General features: G+C 35.9%; 1 protein-coding gene across 4 annotated transcripts in view; it reads right to left on the bottom strand.

The window, feature by feature from the left end:
* LOC134557171 (dynein axonemal assembly factor 11-like) overlaps positions 1-23095 on the bottom strand; it is a 54861-nt gene that overhangs the window by 5242 nt on the left and 26524 nt on the right. For all 4 annotated transcript variants that reach the window (XM_063410205.1, XM_063410122.1, XM_063410035.1 and 1 more), the window contains 8 exons: positions 21581-21753; positions 20391-20590; positions 19110-19295; positions 16390-16467; positions 13720-13785; positions 12059-12128; positions 11143-11238; positions 4973-5058 (listed from right to left, as the gene is read on the bottom strand). In XM_063410205.1, coding sequence (XP_063266275.1) covers positions 4973-5058; positions 11143-11238; positions 12059-12128; positions 13720-13785; positions 16390-16467; positions 19110-19295; positions 20391-20590; positions 21581-21753 — 955 coding nt within the window. The remainder of the gene's footprint in view (positions 1-4972; positions 5059-11142; positions 11239-12058; positions 12129-13719; positions 13786-16389; positions 16468-19109; positions 19296-20390; positions 20591-21580; positions 21754-23095) is intronic.

Below are 23095 nucleotides of genomic sequence, written 5' to 3'. Positions count from 1 at the left end.
TCACCCAGGACACTTCAGATGCACTTGGCTTTCTTCATACTGAACTGTTTGTGCTTGGTTTAGACACTGAGAATTTAGGTTCTGAAAGATCACATAAATCCTCTTGCAGTTCTTTCAGATCAGTTTGTCTGCAATGCCATTCAGTTTCTGACCTTATCTTACCTCCCCTCCCAGTCCTGAGGAAATGACTCATTTTGTTCTACTGTATTTCTCTTCACTACATGGAGTTCTCTCCCTTCCAACTCATCACATCCCTCTGTGTAAGCTGTAGGAATTTAAGACTGGGATAGACTATGGAAAGGCAGTATTCTGACACTTCATAAGGACTGTTTCAAGAATTCAAATTAGAACTTCTCACTCCCAAAGAAAGATTCTTACTCTTATATCTACAATTTTTTCCCACAAATATGTTCTTTCTGTCTTCTCCACCAAAATGAACCAAGCTAAATCAGGGTCATCCAGTAAAACAGAGCTTTGCAGTATGTTTCATCTTCAGCAACACATCTCAAGTGAGATAGTTGTAGAGAATTTTTGAAATATTCAGTCTTTTATTCTTTGTTAATAAGCAAAGAAAAGCTCAGCTAAACCCAAAGACTTCTCCAAGAAAAGTAAAGTAAGGCTTGTTTATCACTGAAACTGCAAACCATAAAAGAAGTTCTGGTAATGAGTCTTATCATGACATGTTTGCTAGAAAAAGATTGGAATTAAAATCCAATACAGAGATTAAAAACATTCAAGTTTTCTCAGTCTCAAGTTCAATATAACTTATAGGTAATTTTATATATCTTATGTCTCTCACAATTAGTGAAGTTTAGTTGAAACTGGATAACCCGTTCAAAGGCATTTATGGGTTCACCAGCAGACAAAGCAGCACATTTTTCTATTTTTTTCTCCTTAAGAATCCAGACAAAAAACCACCAAACCAAACAAAACTGAAACAAACCAAAACAAAACAAAAAAAAAGCCAAAAGCCAAACATTATTCACTGCAACTAGGAACTGATTCCAGTAGAATGTAAGTCAGATTTCCAACCTAATGTATGACATGGTACTCTCTAGAGCATGTGCTGGCTTGGTCACTCCTGCACAGCTAAGAGAGGAAAAGACACTTAGGGCAGTCAGTTTTGCAATGCCTGAACTACAGAGATAGAAATCACCTCTACCTTATATTCCTTATTTCAATATAAAAGGTGTGTCTATATCAGAACTTGCTGATTAGTTTTTAATTCTGCAAAAATTGCCACTCCATTCCTTTTCCTCTTCATATTAGACCATTCTCTGGCTACATTTCTCAAACTCTCTGTATATAAAGATCTACAGTAATTAAAAAAAAATAAAAGCAAAAGAAGAAAACTCAAAAAATGAAAGAAATTGTATTCCTATGAATATTTCATTACTGGAAGAATTCAAATGTGCGTATATTTACAGATATTTTGATTTTATTTATTTTTTTTTTTCCAACACACTAAAGGAAGTCTAGTCTAAACCTGAAGGTATGAGGCGAGGTTGACTTTATGTAACTGTTACTCTTAGGATTTCCAGTCCAATTTCAGAAAAATCAGTTTCTATCTACCTCTGATTTTTCTCTACGCAGCTGTGGAGAACTCAGCTTTGGTGTCTTTCAGCAGAACTGTGTGGCCATTTCCAGTAAGGAATGGCACACAGCTACTGCATTAAATAGAGGCTTTGTAAATATAATAGATCAGTCTGTCAAATTCCTTCCACAGAAACTTGCCTCTTTGAAGGCTCCAAATACAGTTTCCTGTATAGTCACAGAAGAAATCTCTCACATGGCAGAAGTAATGACAGTATCATCATGTAATCTAGCTAACAAGAGTTAAAGAGATTTAAAGCTCTGCATTACAGTTTGGCAGATTATATGTCTGACAGCATTTAGCTAAGACATCTGTAGCTGTCAAGTATAATCACTGTAATGAATGCTCTTCTGTAATCTAAGAGACAACTATTCAGCAAGTTCTTAACATCTGGCTAGTCAGCATCTTTTCAGTTAAAGAGGTCAAAATATACTATTTTTAGAAAGAACTGTAATTCAAAGAGTCTTTGCCTACTTCTACTTTTGTGGTATAATATTCCTGTAATATTTTAGCCATCAAAATCTGCATGAAGCATATTCATAATTATTTAAAACTGCACAGAAACCAAACACAAATTCTTAGAGTTTCATTATGCCATGGAATATCTTTAGTTCATCAGCTGGCAGGAACGGGCATCATTTCACACTATTACTTCTATGCTCCTATTATTTAAACATTTACTATGCAGCCAAAACTAATGGCAAACAGAGGGGTCTAAGGGAATATATTTTCCTAATCCACAAGTTTGGGCTTTTTTAACTTATTTCTTGTAATGTATTTAAAGATTTAGCTGCCCTTCTGTGGAAAAGCACCATTCCTTTTGTGAAGAGTCATAGAATAGACTCACAGAATAGTTTGGACTGGAAGGGAAATTTATAGGTCATCCAGTCCAACCCCTCTGCAGTGAGAAAGGCACATCCTCAACTAAATCAGGTTGTTCAGAGTCCCATTCAACCTGACTTTGAATGTTTGTAGGGATGGGACATCCAACACCTCTCTGGGCAACTGGTGCCAATGTTTCACCACCCTCATAACACAAAAATTCTTTCTTATTTATTTCTCCTCATTTACTTTAAAACAATTACACCTTGAAATCTGTCCCCATCTTTTTTACAAGATTCTTTTTAGTATGAAAGGCTGATAGAAGGTCTCCCTGAAGCCTTGTCTTTTCCAAACTGAAGAACCCAAACTCTCTCGACCCTTCCTCATAGGAAAGGTGCTCCAGCCCTCTGATAACTTTTGTGGCCTTCCTCTGGACTGGCTCAGGTAGATCCATGTCCTTCCTGTACTAAGGATCCCAGGGCTGGATGCAGAACTCCAGGAGGGGTCTTGGTAGAGCAGAGCACAGAGGGAGAATCCCCTCCCTCAATCTGCTGTCCATGGTGCTTTTGATGCCACCCAGAACATGGCTGGCTTTCTGGCCTGCAAGTGCTCACTGCCTGCTCATGTCCAGTTTTTCATTCACCAGTATCCCCAAGTTCTTCTCAGGGCTGCTCTCAATCCCTCCTTTCCTCAGCCTTTATTTATACCAGGAGCTGTCCTGACCAATGTACACCACCTTGCATTTGACCTTGTTCAACCTGAGGACATTCACGTGAACCCACTTCTCAGGCTTGTCCACATCCCTGTGGATGGCATCCCACCTTCTGGCATGTGAACTGCACCATCCCTCTTGGGATGTGGACCCACAAACCAGCTGAGAGTGTGCTTGACGTAAAACTGTACTGGTCCCAGTATGGGCCCCTGAGGGACACCATTTGTGAGTGATCTCCATGCAGAGATTGAGTCATTGCCTACTCTTCTCTGGACACAACCATCCTACCAATTCCTGCTGCACTGAACAGTCCATCCATCAAACTCACATCTTACCAAGTCAGAGAAAAAGATGTTGTGGGGGACCATGACCAAGGCCTCACAGAAGTCCATATCTATGTGACAGTTGTAGCTGTTCTCTTGTTCACTGATACAGTCACTTGATCACAGAGGGACACTGAGTTGGCCTTGCCCTTGGTGGAGCTGTCCTGGCTGTCCTGAATCACCCCTCTGTCCTCCATGTGCCTCAACATAGCTTCTAGCAGGATTTGTTCCAGGATTCCCAGGCAGAGTAGAAACCCCAAAGGTGAGGCTGAAGGGTCACAAGTTCCTAGCATGCTTCTTTCTACTCTTTAAAAATAGGTGCAATATTTCCATTTCTCCAGTCACTAGGAACTTCACCTGATTTCCATGACTTTGGAGGTATAATGGAGAGTAAGTATCCTCCATTTGACCTGGACCTTCTAAAAATATTTTAAATACTTCGTAATCATAGTGATGCACTGCTGTATTAACTGCTGCTTAAGGAAAGTGTACAGTCCTTGGGGTTCACTAGTAAACTCAACAGATTCTTGCAGGTGCCCCATCATCTTCTCATCAAGCAAAGAACATCAAGAAAATAAGTAAATGACTGATTTGTATTAGGAATAAGAAATTAAAAGTAGAATTAATGACAACTGGCTCTTGCAGAAACATTTTGCCAGTGTCCTAAATATTGAGGCCAACAACAGCTATGATCCAAAATGCCAGGTTTTACTAACTGTTGAGCCTTTTTAACAAGATTCAACTGAATGAAATCAAACAAGAAAATAAGTGCAACGCTTCAAATAGAAACAGATAAACAGCTTAAAGGAACTTTGCTGTTACAATATCTTTCTCTGGTATGAATATCATTGGCTACAGCAAAAGGAGAAGGGAAGATTAAAATATGTATCATGGTATTTGTACTTAGGCCAAATGTCCATGAACCCTACTGTCTATCTGCAGTAGCACTTGCTAAGGGTAGAAACAAAAAATAGTGCATCACTGATATTCACTTGCTTTGGCCAGTCATTAATTACAAGATTTCAAGAGCTGGAGTTGACATCACAGTTAATAGGATGGATCTGTGTTACAAAACCTTGCAGAATTGCTTTTTGAACCTATTCACTAGAACAGTAGATCAACCTGTATAACAGTAAGAAAATACATTCATGAGAGAGATTAAAAATAATTGCTTTCTAAAAGGCTTCCAGAGCTGAGTTCCACAGCAATGAGCTCTGCAGATGCTATTCTCAGTAGGTGATTTTGTTTTAGTATATACCAGCTAACAACCTGAATGAGCTGATGGAAAAAAAAACCCTGATAGGCAAAAATAAGCATTTTTTTGGCTCTGCTATTGAAAGATATCCCTTTTTAATAAACAGCACTGGACAGGTTATTAATCTAAATCTTTTAGACATAATTTTACTCTACACTGATCAATATTTTCATATTTTCAACAATAACATAAAGGAAGTACATATTCTGGCATGTGAATAACACACTGATAAAAATAAAACAGATGCAGAAGATAAAAGGAATTACCTTCTTGTGGGTTTTTGCTGTGTACTGCAGTCAGAATGTTTAATTGAAGCTGAAACTTTTTGCTTAGCCACGATTGTTTCTTTAGCCTAAAATAAAAATAAACAAAACATAATTCTCATAGAAGTTGACACTTTTGCTCCTAAGCATTTAAATAATCTTTCAAAAACAGAAAATTGAGAGTGTCCGCATAATTTTGCTCTAGTGACATTTACTCTTTCTGTTACATGTAAACATTCTTCACTCAGCATGAAACACAAACCTAAGGCAAATTAAACCAAGTTATCTGAATGGAAATATAGTCAAACATTTTAAAAATTACGCATAAAAGAGTATTTAAATATATACACCTGCTTGTATTTAAATATACACTGTCTTGTTTAGCACCATGTTAATAATTCACATTACTGATTGCACTTCAGCTCTGGTGTCCAAGTGCTTATTCTGATATTTTTATTAAAAAATCAGCTGCAGTCTGGTCTTCTCCTAACTCAAATGACAAGTGACCACAAACTCCCTCAGCTCCTTTGCTAAAACAGAAACTTTGGTTCAAAGTCCAGATGAGTTCCCCTTCTCAAGGAAAACACGTCCACCATGATTTTTTAGAAGATGTGTTATTGATAAAAGGGTATCTCATTGCAAAAGGATTTCTTTCCCTTTGGAACAACAGCATGGGAGAGGGATCCCTTTAGAATTTCAAAGGAGGAAGAAGAACAGAAACAATACCAAGTAGTTCATTTTATTCACTGTTTCATAGTGTAATTGATTTGAGTGCAGTCTGTTCCAGATGCCTAGTGAATTTAGTCTCCATTCTGAACCTCAAATGATATAAAGACAGAGTCTGTAGCTTGTGTCATCTGTTTCTGGAAATCAGTGTGAAGAGGCTGAACCCCTCTGATTCTGTATATGCTCTGATGAAGGAAAGAAAGCCTTGTTTCTTTCTACCCTCCCTCTTTTTAAGTGTTCTTTTTTTTAACAGAAATTCATTCCATTGATTCCCTTGAGGCTCGTGCTCCTTACTTTGTCCTCAGAGCACACCATCAAGGATGGTGAAGAAACACCATCTATTCTATTTTCTTATGAGTGCTGATTCTGCACTCATAAGAAAATAGAATCGACCTTGGAACTTCAGGAAGGGTTAGTATTTGCCTTCTTTGAGCTCAGTAGAAAGATAACAGTGTGAAATTTGAAGCTTATGGTATAGAAGGTAATGGAATAAATTGTTAAAAAGAAGCTTTCAGAAAGTTGTTCTGTAATACTAATATTTATGATACTGATACTATGATTTCTAATATTTACATTTTTGTGTATAGTTTTGGGCACCACAATATAAAAAAGACATGAAACTATGAGAAAGCATCCAAAGGAGGGCACGAGGATGGTGAAGGGTCTGGAGGAGAAGCTGAATGAGGAGTGGCTGAGGTCACTTGGTCTCTTCAGCCTGGACGAGATGGAGGAGAGGCTTCATTGAGGTCTTCAACATCCTCATTGGAGGAAGAGGAGGGGCAAGAACTCATCTCTTCTCTCCGGTGATCAAGGACAGGACCCAAGGGAATGGCCTGGAGTTGTGTCAGAGGAGGTTTAGGTTGGATATTAGGAAAAGGGTGAGGGTGTTTGGATACTGGAATAGGTTCCCCAGAGAAGCGGTCACAGCACCACACCTGACAGAGTTCAAGAAGCATTTTGACAGTGCTCTCAGTCACATGGTGTGACTCTTGGTCCTGTGCAGGGCCAGGAGTCGGATTTGATGATCCTGATGATTTCCATCCAACTCAGCATATGATTAATTAGAAACCAGAAAATCCATCCCTTTTATCAGAGTATTCTAGATATAGATGTTTTAAATAAAATCTGCTGTATGTTTAAGAAAACAGAAGGAATATGTGAAAGCCCCATTTTTATTCATACTTTCAGTCCACCTTTTTTTTTTTCCTACAATGGCTTTCTTATTCTGCAATGGGAATTCCTCAGAGTAACAGTAACACATTTATGCTGAAGGATTATTAGATTTCTAGGGTTCCACAGCTGTGTCTCCACATGCCTTTGATGGTAATGAAATATTACTGCATTTACCATACCTAGATAAGTGAGAATTATATAAAGTAATTCTATCAAATAACACTGACATGCATAATACACACCACTCCTATTTTTAGATTAATTAAGGAATCTAACTCTCATTGATCTTTAAATTTCAAATAGCCTTTGAAAGCCCAGGAAATAAAAAGCTGTCAGCATTCATTTGTGACTGGTAACATAATAAAGAATTAATCAATATTCCAAATCTTTCTCTCCGAATCACTAAATCAAGAAGAAGAAAGTTTTAAAACATGACAGAGAATGTCTCAGAACCCTAAATAAAACTTACTTGTTAATAATGCTGGGGTTTGATGCTTTTACTCAGGAAGTTATTAAAATGCTGGTGTAATCTACTGATGATGTTTTATGAAATCATTTATTTAATATGCCAATTTTAGTCAAATGCTATTAAAGAACCTCCCAGTTTTTCATTTTCCTGCATCATCTGCAAAGATGATGCTGCCAGAGCACAGAGGTTCAAAATCTGAGAAGTTTAATGTCTCAAATATTTTTCCCAGAACACAAGGCACATACAATAGTCACTGTCAAAATTTTACTCTTACAAAATCTCCAAATTATTATTGCCGTATAAACACTGCACTTTAGAAGTGTCACTATATTACTTCACTGAACATTGTATCCCTCAGTTTCTTTTGATGACCTTCCAAAAAATGTTGGTAAACACTGCCTTAGAAAGGCACCCATTCTGTGGTAATTTGTTGTGTAGTAAGTAATATGGTTAAAAATATGTTTCCAGAAATGAACGTAGAAATTATTCCTTTCTTTTAATTCATGTGGCATTTACTATCTCCAACATCTGTGGTGTGGCATGGTCATCTGAGAAGCAGGGAAAGAGGTTTTGTTTTTGAAGACAAGCAAACTATAAACAGGTTGGAAGATGAATAGGGAAGGGTTTATTAACCTATCAGAAACTCACTAAAACAAGTGAAAACCACTTAGAATTCAGATAGATTTCTGTTGCGTTACTGAGAAGAGAGAGATTTTTAGGATACTATTGCATGACGCTTATTATAAGAGACTTTTTGGATTAGTGGACAACATTTCAGTTATGTAAGGAATGTGCTAAGCCATTTATCTTGTTTTAAAAAAAATTATTTTGATAACTGTTTTTTAGGAACATAAGGATAAAATACAGTAAAATATAGTCATTGAGCTTGTCTTATCACTGATACAGCCTGAAAGAAATTGAATGTATTCTGGTCTTTCTATTATCCTACTAAGCGGAATTCCCATTAAGTTGGTGATCTCAAACTAGTATTCTCAAGCATTGATAAAATCAGGCACAATATTCTGCAAGAAAAATATCTATCTGCCTTCCTGTTGTCGGTCATTATTAATTTACCTTTCTTTCTATATTACACCCCATTAATAATAATGAAACTTATATGGATCAAGATCATCTGAAGAGGATCTATGCCCCAGAAATTTAGGCTGAATAGTTTATTTCAGTCCTAGGGGAAGAGAACAGATTCTGTGTCTCCAACAAATAACAGTGACAAATAGGTTAGTATCTGTTACATGCAATTGCAGTGAAGTAACACAGATCCATCTTTGGTCAGCAAATCCATCAAGTTCACAGGATCACAGAATTGACCTGTGGAGGTCATCTGGTCCAAGCCCCCTGCTCAAGCAGTTTCCCAGGACCACGTCCAGATGGTTTTAGAATATCTCTGGGGACAGAGGAGTCACAGCCTTCCACGGTGACCTGTGCAGGCATCTGGTCCCCCTCACAGTAAGAGTTTCCTGGTCTTCAGAGGGAAGTCCTGCCTTTCAGTCTGTGCTCGCTGTCTCTGGTGCTGACACTGGACACTACCAAAAAGAGCCTGACTCTGACTCTCTGCACCCTCCCTTTTGGTATTTCTGGGTATTGATAAGATCCCCTTGAGCCTTCTCCAGGCTGGACAGTCCCAGCTCTCTCAGCTTCTCCTCATAGGAGAAGCTAGTTCCTTGATCATCTCTGTTGCCCTTGGCTGGATTCTCTGCAGTATGTCCATGTCTCCCTCTCACTGGGGAGCCCAGCACTGGATGCAGCACTCCATGTGTCTCTCACCAATGCTGAACAGAGGCGGGGATGGCCTCCCTCCACCTGCTGGCAACGCTCCTGATGCTGCTCAGGACACAGCTGGTGCTCTTTGACAGAAGAGGGTATTGCTGACTCATGTTCAACTTCGTGGCAACCAGGACTCGCAGGTGCTTTTCTGCAAAGCTGCTTTCCAGAATCCACTGACAACAAAGACACCATGCAGCATTTCCATTCATGCATCTCTTGCTGTGTCCAAGGTACTCAAGGAGTTTTAACCAAACCAAGGACAAACTGAGAACCCAGTTATTCTGTAGTGCTTCTCCCTCATGTTTTACAAATATCTGAGAATCATTTATTTTGTGATGAAGTATGCTCCAGAGCCTCAGGCTGAGCAAAATTTGTAGGTGTAGCTAAAATATCAAAGTAGGTTAAATATAAAGATAATAATGGAATAAAGGCAGTTCTCAATCACAGTATGAAGAGAGAATATTCATTTTCCTGATTTAGGTATGACTTTATAGGCAGGCAGCAGAGTTAATATATATCCAGAGATACTTGGAAATATTTACATTTTCTAAGGCATTGATCATCCACAAAGGGACTAGAAAGATGTAGGAGTAATAAAAGCAGGGTATGGGACAGAAAACTGACAGTACTTAAAATAACTCAAAGACAAGTAACTATTAAACAAAAAAAATTCATATACATTTGATAATCACACTATCCAAAATGGCAAATGTCAAGGCCTCATTTTCAAACAAATTTATGCAAACATAAATTCTCATTTGAGTGAATTTTGAACATTCAGCAAGTATCTACCTTAACTAAATTAGTACAATTTTCAGTATTGTTACAGTTTTTGGCAAAAATGCATGTTTGATGCTAGAGTGACAGTTTGTGATTCGATGAGGCGCTGTCCTCATAGGGACAGACAGATGGTATGGGATGTAAAGTAGAAGGGAACATAGAAGGTAATAACCAGAAACAGAAAAAGTTAGAAGTTAGAGCTACCAGATGCATAATCTTAGAATTGAATCAGAGTAGAAAGAGAAAAACATGACCCCATATAGTAAGTGAAGCTATTCCAGCTAAATAGCTTCTTTCTTCAGAAGGAAATGTTGTATTTGACATATTCTGCCTTTACAAAACAGAGAAATTCCTAAAGGCCAGAAGGATAAGGCTAGAGGACCAAGAGATTTTTTTTACTGTAAATACCCCTGGGAGGGATTACCGTATTCCAAAAGCCATAAGAATAAGATGTCCTACAGAGGCCTTACAAGCAACCCAACCCTCCCAAGACATAACAACAGAAGATGCTGCAGCTGATTAACTTCTCCCTCAGCATCCAGAACTCCACCATATAATCCATTCTCATCTCTGGAACTCCACTTCTCTAGAACTTCCAGCTCCCTGTCTGCTCCAAGCAGTTTCACTTGAAACATCATGTTGCCACAACCTTCTAGCTCTATGGGCACAGCTGTTTGTACAGCTGGTCAGGGGATCCTTTCCAGCCAGGCAGAGCATAAAGGGAAAATGAATTAAGCAACTTTTTCCAAACACATGAGAAATGAGAGTAGTGCATCATCCCTTTATTTGAACAAATATGTAACCTTCATACATATGTGTGCCACACAAATTTTTTGATAAACTGATTTGTTCTTGTTATTTCACAAGTAGAAAAAGGAAGTAGGTATGTGTTTATTTTCATTATTTAAAAAAACCCTATCTTCTTATACATTTGCATAATACTGCATGTTTTGCATAGTCTCTTTTAGCATATAAAAAGCTGATTTTGTTTAAAGCAAAGGAAATACAAATTTCTACTAATACTGATTTGCATTATGTTCCTTTAGAGGGATTTTAAATACTAAGGCTTGGCTCTGCAATTAAATTGTCTTTATGCAATGTTCCTTTTTTGGAAAATATGCCCTGATGGGAAAGGCTAGACTGCGTATCTTTAGCGAGCCAGATGCTACCTGTAACTCAGAAACATTCCCAAAGTACTCACAACATTCAAGGACCTTTGTGTGATGTCTCCTATTTTACATACCTTTGGCATGGTGACAACTAAATGACCAGTTGTTTGGGATCTTTTAGCACAGCTGCTGTCTGGCCTCACTTCCTCAGGGAGCACAAGCTGAAATGGCTATGAGAAAATATGGAATTGAAGCATATCATGCTAAAATATTTTTTTCTTTCTTTCACATGGAAAGAACAAATACAAAACCACTGTTATCACATCCTTTGATTTTAAGGACACTGCAGGTCTAAATGCTTTCACTTTATGTATGGTATTACTAAACCTAATAAATTAGGCTTAATAGCTTTTGCTTACAAGTAGAGTCAGATGTATGTTCCTGAATTGCTGCCATTCCTGAAGTGGCATTTCTAAGGTTATAAAATGATGCTTGACTTATATTAGCAATTAAATGAGAAAGATTATCCAGTCTATTTAGATGGAAAGCAATCTCAAGTTTTGTTTACGCAGTTAGCTCAGTTAAAAATAGGGATTTTGGTTTACTGTGGAAGCACTTTGATTTTTTTTAAATTATAATAAAATTAAAACCACCAAGAAAACAGAAAACTGGAATGACATTTTAAATGCCCTTTCAAAAAAATACACATCCATTGGTTTCTGTCAGCTATAAATTCCAGATTGTGAAATTGCTAAATTCTAGCCTAGGGCAACTAGGAGGCTCTCTAAAGTAAATTATGGTACATTGTGTGGGGGGAATAAGAAGAGAGAAGAGAAGGAAAGTGAAGTTTTATTTCAGGCCTTGTACTTTTTCTGGTTAGGACTTCCACAGTTTGTGTGTGGTTCAAAATGACATTGGTATTGAAAGACCATTCTCTCTGCATAGATGCAAATGACTGGTAACTTACAGAAGTCAGATCCAGAATCCACTGAATAAGTATGGCAAACACTAACTCTAGATTTGAAATGAATGTAATAAGAAATCACAAACCTTTCCCTTCACCAGTACTCGTATGTAAGTTGGCTGCACATCAACATCAAGTAAAGAAGTGTCCAAATGTCTTCAAGAAAGAAATACAAATAAATGAATCAATCCACAACAGACAATATAGCTCTTTCAAAATTTCACAGTTCATACAGCACAAGCTTAAGTTTAAGCTATTAAATTTTCCAAAATACTATTAGGATTTAAAGTTTTAGGGAAAAAAAACCTCATGATCTTCCTGTGAATGTCACTTAATGTCTAAATTCTCTCAAGTTCATAACATCAGCTATTGCCAAAATCCATGAGAAAAACAAAAAGTTCTTTCATCTGTTAGTTCAGTCCTTTACATTAATATGAAAATTAATCCACATGCTATTTAAAATCGTAAAAATATTATGCTACTTTTCTTTCCCACTTCTATATACTAAAATTATAACAGAAATTCCCTTTTCTTTTACAGAATTTGCTGCAAAACAATGACCAAATATACTTTCCATTACTGGAAAACACAGTAATTTTAAATCTCTCAAACAAAATTTGTGACCTGTAAAAGCTCACTGCTCTTTGTTATGTGACACCTGATATGACTCATGGGAATGCAGGAGTACGTATTTTCCATTTCTCTTCTTTAACAACATTGTTTTACAGGTGATTTTTTCAAATGTTTTAGCCTGCATTTCTTACAAGTGAGCACAGACTATTAAAATATGGACTACCCAGGGTCCTGGGGTGTTAAAGAAGTGACTGTGGCACTTAATGCTGTGGTGTAGGTGACAAAGTCCTGATGGGTCAAAGGCTCGACTTAATGATCTTGAAGTCTTTTCCAACCTAAACAATTCTGTGATTTTGTAGTTTATCCAGCAATTTATTGCACCTGAGTAGATTTTCTGAGGTTCCAGAAAAAGATCTGTATCTTGTAAGTCAGAAACATAGAGCAAACCTCTGTTGAGGGAAATTAATGACTTTCAAGGGAAGCACACCTGGCATGAATAATATTTCTGTGCTAGAAAACTAGTTCAAGTTTTATGTAACAAGTTTCTGTTATGGTTAGATGAACTTGTGGGTTTCCAGCCCCTTCCTGAAGAATGGAAAAGGTCATTGTAATGCTCAGCAGTATATGAACTATTTCCTTGTCATATTTTGCCTGGTTAAAACAAATTTCTTCCAAGCAATGCTCTGCTATATTTCAAGAATAGGCACAAGCTATGAACTCTTCCCACTAATCAAGGAAAATAGGACAAGGCTACTGTACTCTGTCTCAGGGAGAAGAAGAATTTAACTAGAAGCACATGAACTTTACTGAAGCACCTCTAGGGCCAAAGCATGAGAGCACTACAGCCCTACAGCACTTACCTGCAAATGGAATGGAAAAGATTTTACATACGTAAAAAAGAAAGGTGTGGAGGACACCTGCCTGTGGACTGCAGAAAACATCAGTTCCCAAAAGGACTATTAGACACAGTCTTCATTCAGGATTACAGAACAGTCTGAACAGCCTTTGGCTTGTTCAGCTTCTCTTCTTTGGCACAGGTTTTGAGGTTGGTTCCATTATCCATTATATTGTTTGTTTTCTTCTTGAAAAGTCCCCGTTACAGAGAGCAGTATAATTGAAACACTGTGTATGACATCTTATAAGTGGCAAAAATTATGGGGAAAAAAGATCTGACCTGTAAACAGCGAGATCCAAGATGATCTGGTTGTTTTCTTCATCATCGTTCAAAGAGAAATGAAGCCTAACAACAACAAGAAACACCTCCAAGAAAAATACTGCTGGAGTGAATAAGCAAACATTACAATATAGTTCAAATGTTAGCAATTTTAGATGAATACAAACACCATTTAGACAATGTCATGTGATCATTTAGAAACAGTTGCAATTTGCCCTATGACCAGAAAAAAATACTTGCATTTGAGCCAAGGTCATTTTACATTTATTTTCTGTTCTCACTACTCAAACCACAAGAAAAAGAAAAAAATCCTCTGCTGAAGGTCAGTTAAAATTAAGCTCATTCTGACAATGCAGAACGAGAGACATCTGCTGGTGAAACCTGTCTGCTCTATTACATCTTCATAGAAAAAAACAGTTCAAAAATGCATGAAAAACACAGAACTTTTTAATTCTAACTTTATGGTATATTAGAAAAAGGCACTTTTATTCATAGTAATTAATTTGCCCCAAGTATAAATATCTGTGTATTTTCAAAGTAAAACATGACTTGCATAATATCCTTGATTCTATAAGCTTTAGATTTGTTGAAAATGAGCCTGTAGGTTGTATTAGCTGCATGTTTGATATCTGTTGGTTGTGTTCTTAAAATTGAGAATGAATCTTACCAGGTACAAATTGATGCCAACTACTACAACTGTAAGGAGATCTAGTCTAGACTTATAAGTTCTGCTCATATGCTCATATATTTCCCATGCATGAAAGCAGAGAAAAAACAGAATGAAATTACCTAAAACTGAAAATCTTTTGATACATTAGTTATTAGTATAAAATTAAAGGATTTTGTTTAATGTAATTTATCTGGGCTATTTCAGTGACATTAAAGTACTTAGATAAATTGGGTTCAGGTAATGGAAAGATGATCAAATTTAACAGATTAGATGATAAATTTTTTCAGCAATAAAATATTTGCCAGATACACTTTTCATTCTTTGTTCTCCTATATTCTGATACAGCCAATTTGCAAGAAAGTTTACAGAGGTTATAGTTTATGAGTATTTTTTAATGGAAAAGTGCAAAGAATACAAAACATCTTTATTTCCTGTTCAGGCTTTTTGTCCAACTGCAACACTGATTTTTTGAGAATCCACTAAAACAGGAAGAGTGAACAAGAGGACAAAATTATAAAATTTTCCAGGAGGAATCTTAATTAGAACTGAAGAAGAGAAATAGTCTGTCCTCAGCAGTAAGCAGCCATTTCTCTTGCTAACTTTCCAAAAGAACAACAGAGAAGTTTGGACATTTTTATGGACATGAGACTTCCATGTTGAAGTAAAAACTTTGGAGAACATCATCTGGTTACATGTATCTCTTTCTTTATGTCTCTCCAATACACTGCCAGATTGCACTGAACAGCTGTGACATTCTTGTTGAAGCCATGACAAAAAATGCTCATTGGTCTGGCTTTATGTGGGCACATCCACAGACTAAATTCAGAAAACTCGGGTGACACAAACAGGGATGCTACTAACAGTGAACTCTGTTTCTTCTAAAAGAGATAAAGTCTAAATGTCTCTGCTTTTTAGAGGCACAATCAACTTTTATTAACACAAGATTTAAATTATTTTAGGCTTGTCTTTGGATTAGAAAATGATACCATTTTGTTTTTCAGTCAACTGAAAAAAATACATCAATACAATGGAAAGAATCTCCTGGTACAGACAGACTAAACCTGGCTCTACCTGACACTAAACTCTTTCACTACCTTTAATTCTCTCTGTTCTACTGAAAATTTTGCACTACATATAATTCTTTGAATTTGCAAGGATTTTTAAATTTCCAAGATTTAGAAAGCAGTCTTCATGCTAATGATAAGCATGTTCATAGATTGGGTTTTGGAGCTAAGTCAGTCTTAAATGGAAAAACTTCCTCAGTGGACAGCAGAGTGGCCACTTTCTCATCCCAGTCTCCTGCAGGAGGCCCTATGAGGAGCTGTTTGTAAGGACAAAATGTTTGCACTCAGTCTCTGGCTTTGCCTTAGAGAATGAAGTTTTGGTTGAAGTAAAATCAATGGCTGATGTCCCTGGAAACTCATTCCAAAACACCTGAAAACCCAAGTGCCTTTGTCAGTGGTAAAACACAAGACACTTCCCTGTATCCCCAGCCTCTGTTGCTGGAGACCTCACTCAGGGTCACAGAGCCTCTTGCCACAGAAGCTGATTATCCTTCCCAATTCTGTCAGTTTTACACCTGTCACCAGAGGACAGAATGATTTTGTCCAGAAATATTACTGGGATGTATTTTTCCACATTTAAACTGGCTTCTCATACACATTTATCTTCAACAGTTAATCTTTTTACACTATTAGCAAGATGTTCCAAGAAAGAGCCTTACTACAGAAGGGAAAAGATTAAAATATCTTTTACAGAAAAACAACTTCTTCAACCTTTTAAGACAAAGATGTTAAACTAAACAATCTTCAACACTTAACTCAATAAAATCTTTTTCCAGCATCAGAATATAAATTTAGAATACAGTTTTCCCACAAGGAATATAATACTGCAACCAGAATTTCTCAGCCCTCTTATTTTTGTACTGTCACGTATATTGAAATAGTTGTCCAAATGAACTACAGAGACATTAAACTGTTTACCCTCTCAACGTTACATACTTAGGCACATTCACATTCAGAACTTTTCCTTCTGCAGTGACCAATGTCCAAGCAGTCTTCTCTCTCTTTTTTGATTCCCTTAACAAAACAGAAAGAAAAATTGGTTTTGGTTAATCATTAAAAAGTTGCATTATTACGTTAAATAGCAAAAATAAAGAAGAGGATGGCAAGAGATAAGAATTATCTGGTATCTGATGTTAAGGCTACAATTTAGTTCATGAACAAAATAGATTGCATCACGGGTCCAACTGCACATTAAAATGTCATCTAAAGATATGTAAATAATTTATATTGTCACATCTTACATGGACAGTAACTTCTGCATGTCACCATGTCCACGATCAAATAGAAATATATCAGATTATCTGGTATACCACAAGAAAACCATGCATGTCTTAAATGTATGAAATGGGACAATTTTCTAGTTAGGAATGGTCAAACTCATCACGAGGTGTTGCCACTGATAACTGGTTTGATGTATGGGCAGGTAATTCTAAGGAATTTTTATTCATGCTCACTTGGTTACTCTCACTGAACAAGTGCCTGGCCTACCTCCAAACAGCATCTGTCTCTCAATCACTGTTTTGCTCTAGCAAGAAGAATTTTAGTTACAAGCAGCATTAAATAGGATACAGTAGGACCAAAGGGCAGACATAAATTATTTGTTGATGCATATATTACATTTATTATTGTGTTCTTTGTTCAAAAAATGCAATACATATTCCTGATGTATTGATGGTGTACTGATACATTACTTTAATATTCACTCAACCTTTCCAGCTATTAGCAATTAAACTATATCTGACTTTCATTTAGAACAATAAACCAGCTATAAGAAATTTATCCACCCAAACAAAGTAGATCACAGTAAGATCATTAAGACTTGTAACACTGGTATTTTCCTGTGTAAATGTTTAGATGATGAGCAAGGGAAGGAAGAGCAAGGAATCTTAAAAACATGAAAAAAAAAGACCTGCTTGCATCTAAGTAAAAATATGGAATTTTCTTTAAAAATACAGCCCTGTAATTGTCACATTGCATTAACCCACTCTTCTCCTGGTCAATGTAGTGTGGCCAATTCAGCCAGCATATTAAAAGGGAAAACATTTCTCAAAAAAATCCCAACAACAGTGCATAGTTTCTTTTTTGTTACTGAACCTATTTCTTACTAGAAGTTCAAGATAAGGAGAATGTTAAAGGTAAATCACTAATAATAGATATAAAATATTATAGATTTAGAGCATCTTGGGGAAAAAACCCCATGAAAATATATTTGGTCTATAAATACAATGGATTTGAAGAAGAAATAAAAACACCTAAGTACACCTGGAACGACTACATAAAACCAATTTCTGTTTAAGAAAAACAATTATCCAAGTGTTAAACACTGTTGTATAATATTAATCAGCTTTCTTGTAGGATTTGTGGGCTGCCAGTCTCCACCTGAATTCCTAGACTTGCCACCTAAATGCAAAGTGAATGAACCACCACTCTGGTCTAAAGATGTTCTCAGAAACACTTCACAAATTATATTCTACCACCTGTTGATTTTTAATAATCTGTTCCCAGATGAAATTGTCTATACATGTGAACCGTTTCAAGAAGATGCTAAGAAACTTTCTCAACACCAAATCAAAGTGATTTTTAAACCCTTTAAATGCCTTGGAAATTTAGAAAAATCCAGAAATTAACTACTTTGTCTTTATTATAACACTATTTGGACTGTCCTTGAATCTTTAAAGGGAAGCATTTGGAACATATCTGCTTTTGACTAGAGCAAGGAATTTCCAAACATAGCAAAAGTTGAACTGGTTAGAATCTGAGTTTCACAGTAGTTCTTCCAGTAAAGTGCTAGAACTTGAACTAATAATAGCAACAAGTTATGCACATTTCCAGATTTCTTGGAGAGTTCCCTAGGACTGACTTTTTCAATACTTAGCCTTGACAAAAATTTTAAAAAGCAAGCCCTTAAAAGGAACAGCTAAAAAAATCTCTGGCACAATTATTTTATATACGTAAAAGGGAGAGAGAAAAAAACCCAAAAAGACATTGTTTACAATGTTAGTGGAACTGATAAACCAGCAGCAATAAAATACTGGAGCTTTTTGCTAGTATCTGCATATATTTTACATGTTCAGTAAAACCAGTAATAAATTTATAATGTTTTGAAGGCTTTTCAGGGATCAGACTTCTTCAGAGTCACCATGCCAAATAGCACAGACAAAAGAAAGAATGTCATTACTTGTGACAAATATCTCTGATAAAGTATGAACAAAAAAAATCTCAGTTACATAGAAAAAGTGCCTGAAATGTCACTTGTGCAAAAAACTTGCAGCATGGCCTGTATGGCATTTACACAACGCAATCTGTACTATGGATAAATGTTTTTAGCAGAATGTTAAATGTTGAACTACACAAAACAATTAGCTGACAGAAAAGTGAAACTCCATAAAATGAAGTTGAAAAAACAAATTATATCTAAAAACTCTGAGGAAAAATAAAATAAGGACTACCTAAACGACATTTGGAAAATGAAAGAAAACAAAATGAACAATCTGAATATTTAGTTTAGACTGGATAAGCCTATTTGAACAAGCAACAAGGATCTAAGCTGTCAGTTCTCAGTAATATTTAATGTCAGGCAATTACCTGCCTGTTCTCTGTACCTTTGAAAATTTCTCCTTTTTCAATACATCAAAGATATTAAAACAAAAAAGTACCTTGTATTGTCTTTAGCTCTCCGCTTTTCTTCAATATATCTGTGAGTTTCTAATCTAGATTCTGGAGTATATGGTGTAGGCTCTTCCCAAAATTTTCTGTCTTCATCATCATTTTCAACTGCTCTGCATCTTTCCTGCTCTCCATCTCCTTCTGCATGATTGGGTTTTTCCTGTGGGGAGTCTGGGCTATACAAGATCATTGAAATATTTTCCCAATGAAATGAAGGAAGAATAATTTGCTAATAAATTACTGTAATAATTTTTGGACCCAATAATAACTGTACAATTCCTACCAAGAATGGTATCTTATATATTTGGAAAACATTCTCTGCTCTGCTTCTTTTGTCAATCAACAAAGCCTACTTTGACATAATGTTTTACATTTACCTGACTGTGAAGTGATAGTATGGCTATACCTAATCCCCTGAAAACTCTGATAGATAGTTCAACAGATTTAATTTCAGAAAAAGAATTTTCAGATACTCTCACAACTTTCAGGTGAGAGAGAATCTTCAGCCCATGTGCTGTTTAAGAATTCCCAGTATCAGGCAACAACAGATTAGAAATTTAGAAGGTAGCAATGAGCATCTCCTCAAATGCAATCTTAACACCTGAATAATTTTTGCTCCCCAGCTCTAAGCTTCTGTAAATCTCTATCAATAGAGAGAGAAAACTAAATTTACAATCCAGGTGTGATCTATGAGGACAAGGTTCTGCAGGCAGCTTCATGAAACAGTTTCTGTTGAATTAAAAATAAGATGGGTGGCAAGTGCAGTAGAAGATGACCCCAGACAAAAATCCCGCTGCTGTCTAAGTAATATCAGTGACATGAAGTGGAAGAAGTAGGAATATCAACACCAAAGGCCTGCAATATTCCATTTCAGCCTTCAGATAATATAATGCTAAAGCACAGCAATTATAGGTGAACAGCTGTTTTCCCTGGAACCCCTGCTTTACCCTAAATAACAATTTCCAGCTGTTCTACTGAAAGAAACTATTAATTACACTATTTTGGCACCCAGACAACTTAGCTTGGAGTTTTGGGAGAAAAAATTCTATTGAACTGTGTCTGCAGGTCAATAATAAATTATGTTTGTAACTAATTATATTTTTCACTAGAGATAACATGCATGAGGAGAAATAACTCTGCTTGAATCAACAATAAAGATGAACAAAAATATTTCAGTGGAATTATAAAAACTCTTTAATGAAAAAAGCCAAACTTGTGAATAAAGAAAGAAAAGAATAATGTTTACTGACAAACTTGTCTTTTACTGTTACCTGTCAAATCCAAGCTTAGAGTCCATCTGTTTCTGTTTCTCATCCTTTCTTTCTTGCATCCTTCTTTGAGCCTCCACCTTTTCTCTGGCCCTTTTGAGAAGGTAAGCTTGTTCCTGTTCTCTGATTTTCCATTTCACTTCTGGATAGTTTTGAAGTGCTTTAATCCTCTCTGAACGTTCTATTTCTTTACTATCCAAATACTTCCCAAAGGGGGAAAAAATCAATATATATATGTTAGAAATTATAAACATATCCAAATCAATAAATCTATTAGACTGTAGTTTAATTTTGATAATTAAGTTCTGTCTATAATTAGAAATGTATCTTTCACATATCACTAGCACTATGTAAGTTATAATTTATTACCAAGAATTAACAATAACTTGCTATTCAGATCTGAAAATGGTTTTGTGTGTCTAAGATCTGCTTTTAGCATTTTCCAGGAATTTTAATTAATCTTATCAGACTATACAGTAAAGAGTGTCCCTTCAGCCATTTCTGGTCTTTGTCTGACTTTGATTCAGCCCAGAATTATTTCTTTTGATGTGTAAGTTTATTGCCAACTGAGTAAGTTGAATCTACTCTTAGTAAGTTATGCAATGCTCGTGCTTCTCTGAGGAAAACTGTGAGCACAGATTTCAGGCCTGAGACTGAAAATTCATTGACAAATTTCATTGACAGGAAATTGTTTATCAGTTCAGTCACAGCACAAAACCACAGTCTCAAAGTTATCTATTTACAACCAATGCAATGTAGTGCAATTTTACACCAACTTGTATTTTTTAGTGTCTTACACTGCAGGTTTAGTACATATTGTTGCAATGGTACCAACAACCCACTAACTTTCTGCAATCATGCTAGTAATTTAAAAATACAATATACAAAAACCACGAGGAAAAAAGTGCCAGAACTGTACAATACATTTATTTGGAAAAAAAACCAAACCAAAAAGCCCTTTGTTTAAGTATCTCCAATAAAGATGACAGAAAAGTTAATGAATAATTGTGGTTCCATCAGAATAGAACCAATTATTATCATATTATTTATTGTAGTCATTTACTCTTTGGAATAGAATTTAATTTCCTGTGAACATTAAGAAAAAGTCTAAGTACAAGCATTTATTTTTTTCAGGATAATAAGTTCAGTGACAGGATTCATGTTTTATTTGGATTTAAGTTTTAAAATCTTACTTTTAATTGATGAAGAGTTGCCACTACAAATTGTCTATAACCTTCAAATTCAGTACATGGGTTACCCATTAGAAACAGTTCCTTCAGATGAATATTGCATTTTAGGGATTCAATACTGGAGAGTTCACCAATGAAATTTGCTGTCAGGTCAAGTTTCTTCAATTCTTCACAGCCTGTTTGAAAGAAACCTTAATTCAATTTGCCCATAACATAAATGTACACATGATATACACACACACACGTACACACTTGGATATAAAGCTGTCTCCATTTGTGTTCTGTAAACTGGTTTCATTCCATCAGAACATATCTTTTCCAAGACTCTTTCTGAGTAAAAGATTGACTCATAGCTTACATTTATGAGCTTACAATACTTAAAAGAAGAAAACAAACTCAGTAAAATACAAAACACCATAACATTATTCGTTTTATCAGTATCTAAACTTTGTGGACATTTATAGATGAGCTGTTAAATATTTAATTTTCAGATAAGCTGGATTTCATTTTAAGAGTCTGATTGCCTTGATACCCCTTCTCAGCAAAATCTCAATCATATGGCTAAAATCCAATCCAATTGCTTAAGGATCAATTAAGAGTTTCAGTCCTGAGTATGGTTAATCTCTGATAATATTATTCAAGTACAAAGACAAGATTTCCCAAAAACTCACTGCAAGTTAGGTTTTCCACCTGTGGGCTCAGCTGCCATTGTAAATACTTTATCAGTGGTAAATTGTAAATACTGGTGAGAAAGTGTTTGTACTAAAGCAATTCATTACAAACAACATCTAAATTAGGTAACAAAATGCTCTAGAAAATCTGGTTTTTAATTTATCAGCCTCTCCTTTTATCATAATGTATCCATGAATCATAACCTTGACTCTAAGAGTAAAAAGTTGAGCTGAGAGCAAGCTCAACTTTGACTCACATCACTGTAATCACTTTCCTTTCCTCATCTATTTGCTAAGTTTTATGCACAGTTGAGCTGTAAGAAAGTAAACAACGTTGAACAATTTATTAGAGGATTTAAATAACTCAAATTTATGCAAGGGCCAATCCCAAAGGTTGTAACTCCTAAGTAAATGACAAATCACAGTAATAAATAATGCAGCCTGATAGATGAATTTAAAATTTAGTGGCATGAAAACAAATGCAACTTTCTCAACAAATTCCCAGATATGTACTACACTACCTCCTTCTTCAACTTTTTCAAATTTGTTTAGACTATCTGCTTGTTTCTTATTTAAGCCATCCTGTTGAACTTGCAGACATAAAAACAGACACTTATGCTTGCAGACTTAAAAACACAAAGTAAACCAACCAACCATCCAACTAAACAAGTCAAAAACAAAACAAAACCAAAACACACACAAATAACCAACCAACCAGTTTGTCTGGGTTTTTTTTTGTTTTTAACTGTTTCTTTGTCAAGGTGGGTATGTTAAAGGTTCAGCAACTGACCTAATCAGAACTGAGAAACTGAAAACAATCAAGCCATAAATTATTCAAGTAATATGG

The sequence above is a fragment of the Prinia subflava genome, chromosome 1, assembly GCF_021018805.1.
Source record: "Prinia subflava isolate CZ2003 ecotype Zambia chromosome 1, Cam_Psub_1.2, whole genome shotgun sequence".
In the NCBI taxonomy this organism is placed as follows: domain Eukaryota; kingdom Metazoa; phylum Chordata; class Aves; order Passeriformes; family Cisticolidae; genus Prinia; species Prinia subflava.
This window is presented reverse-complemented; position numbering and strand designations above follow the sequence as displayed.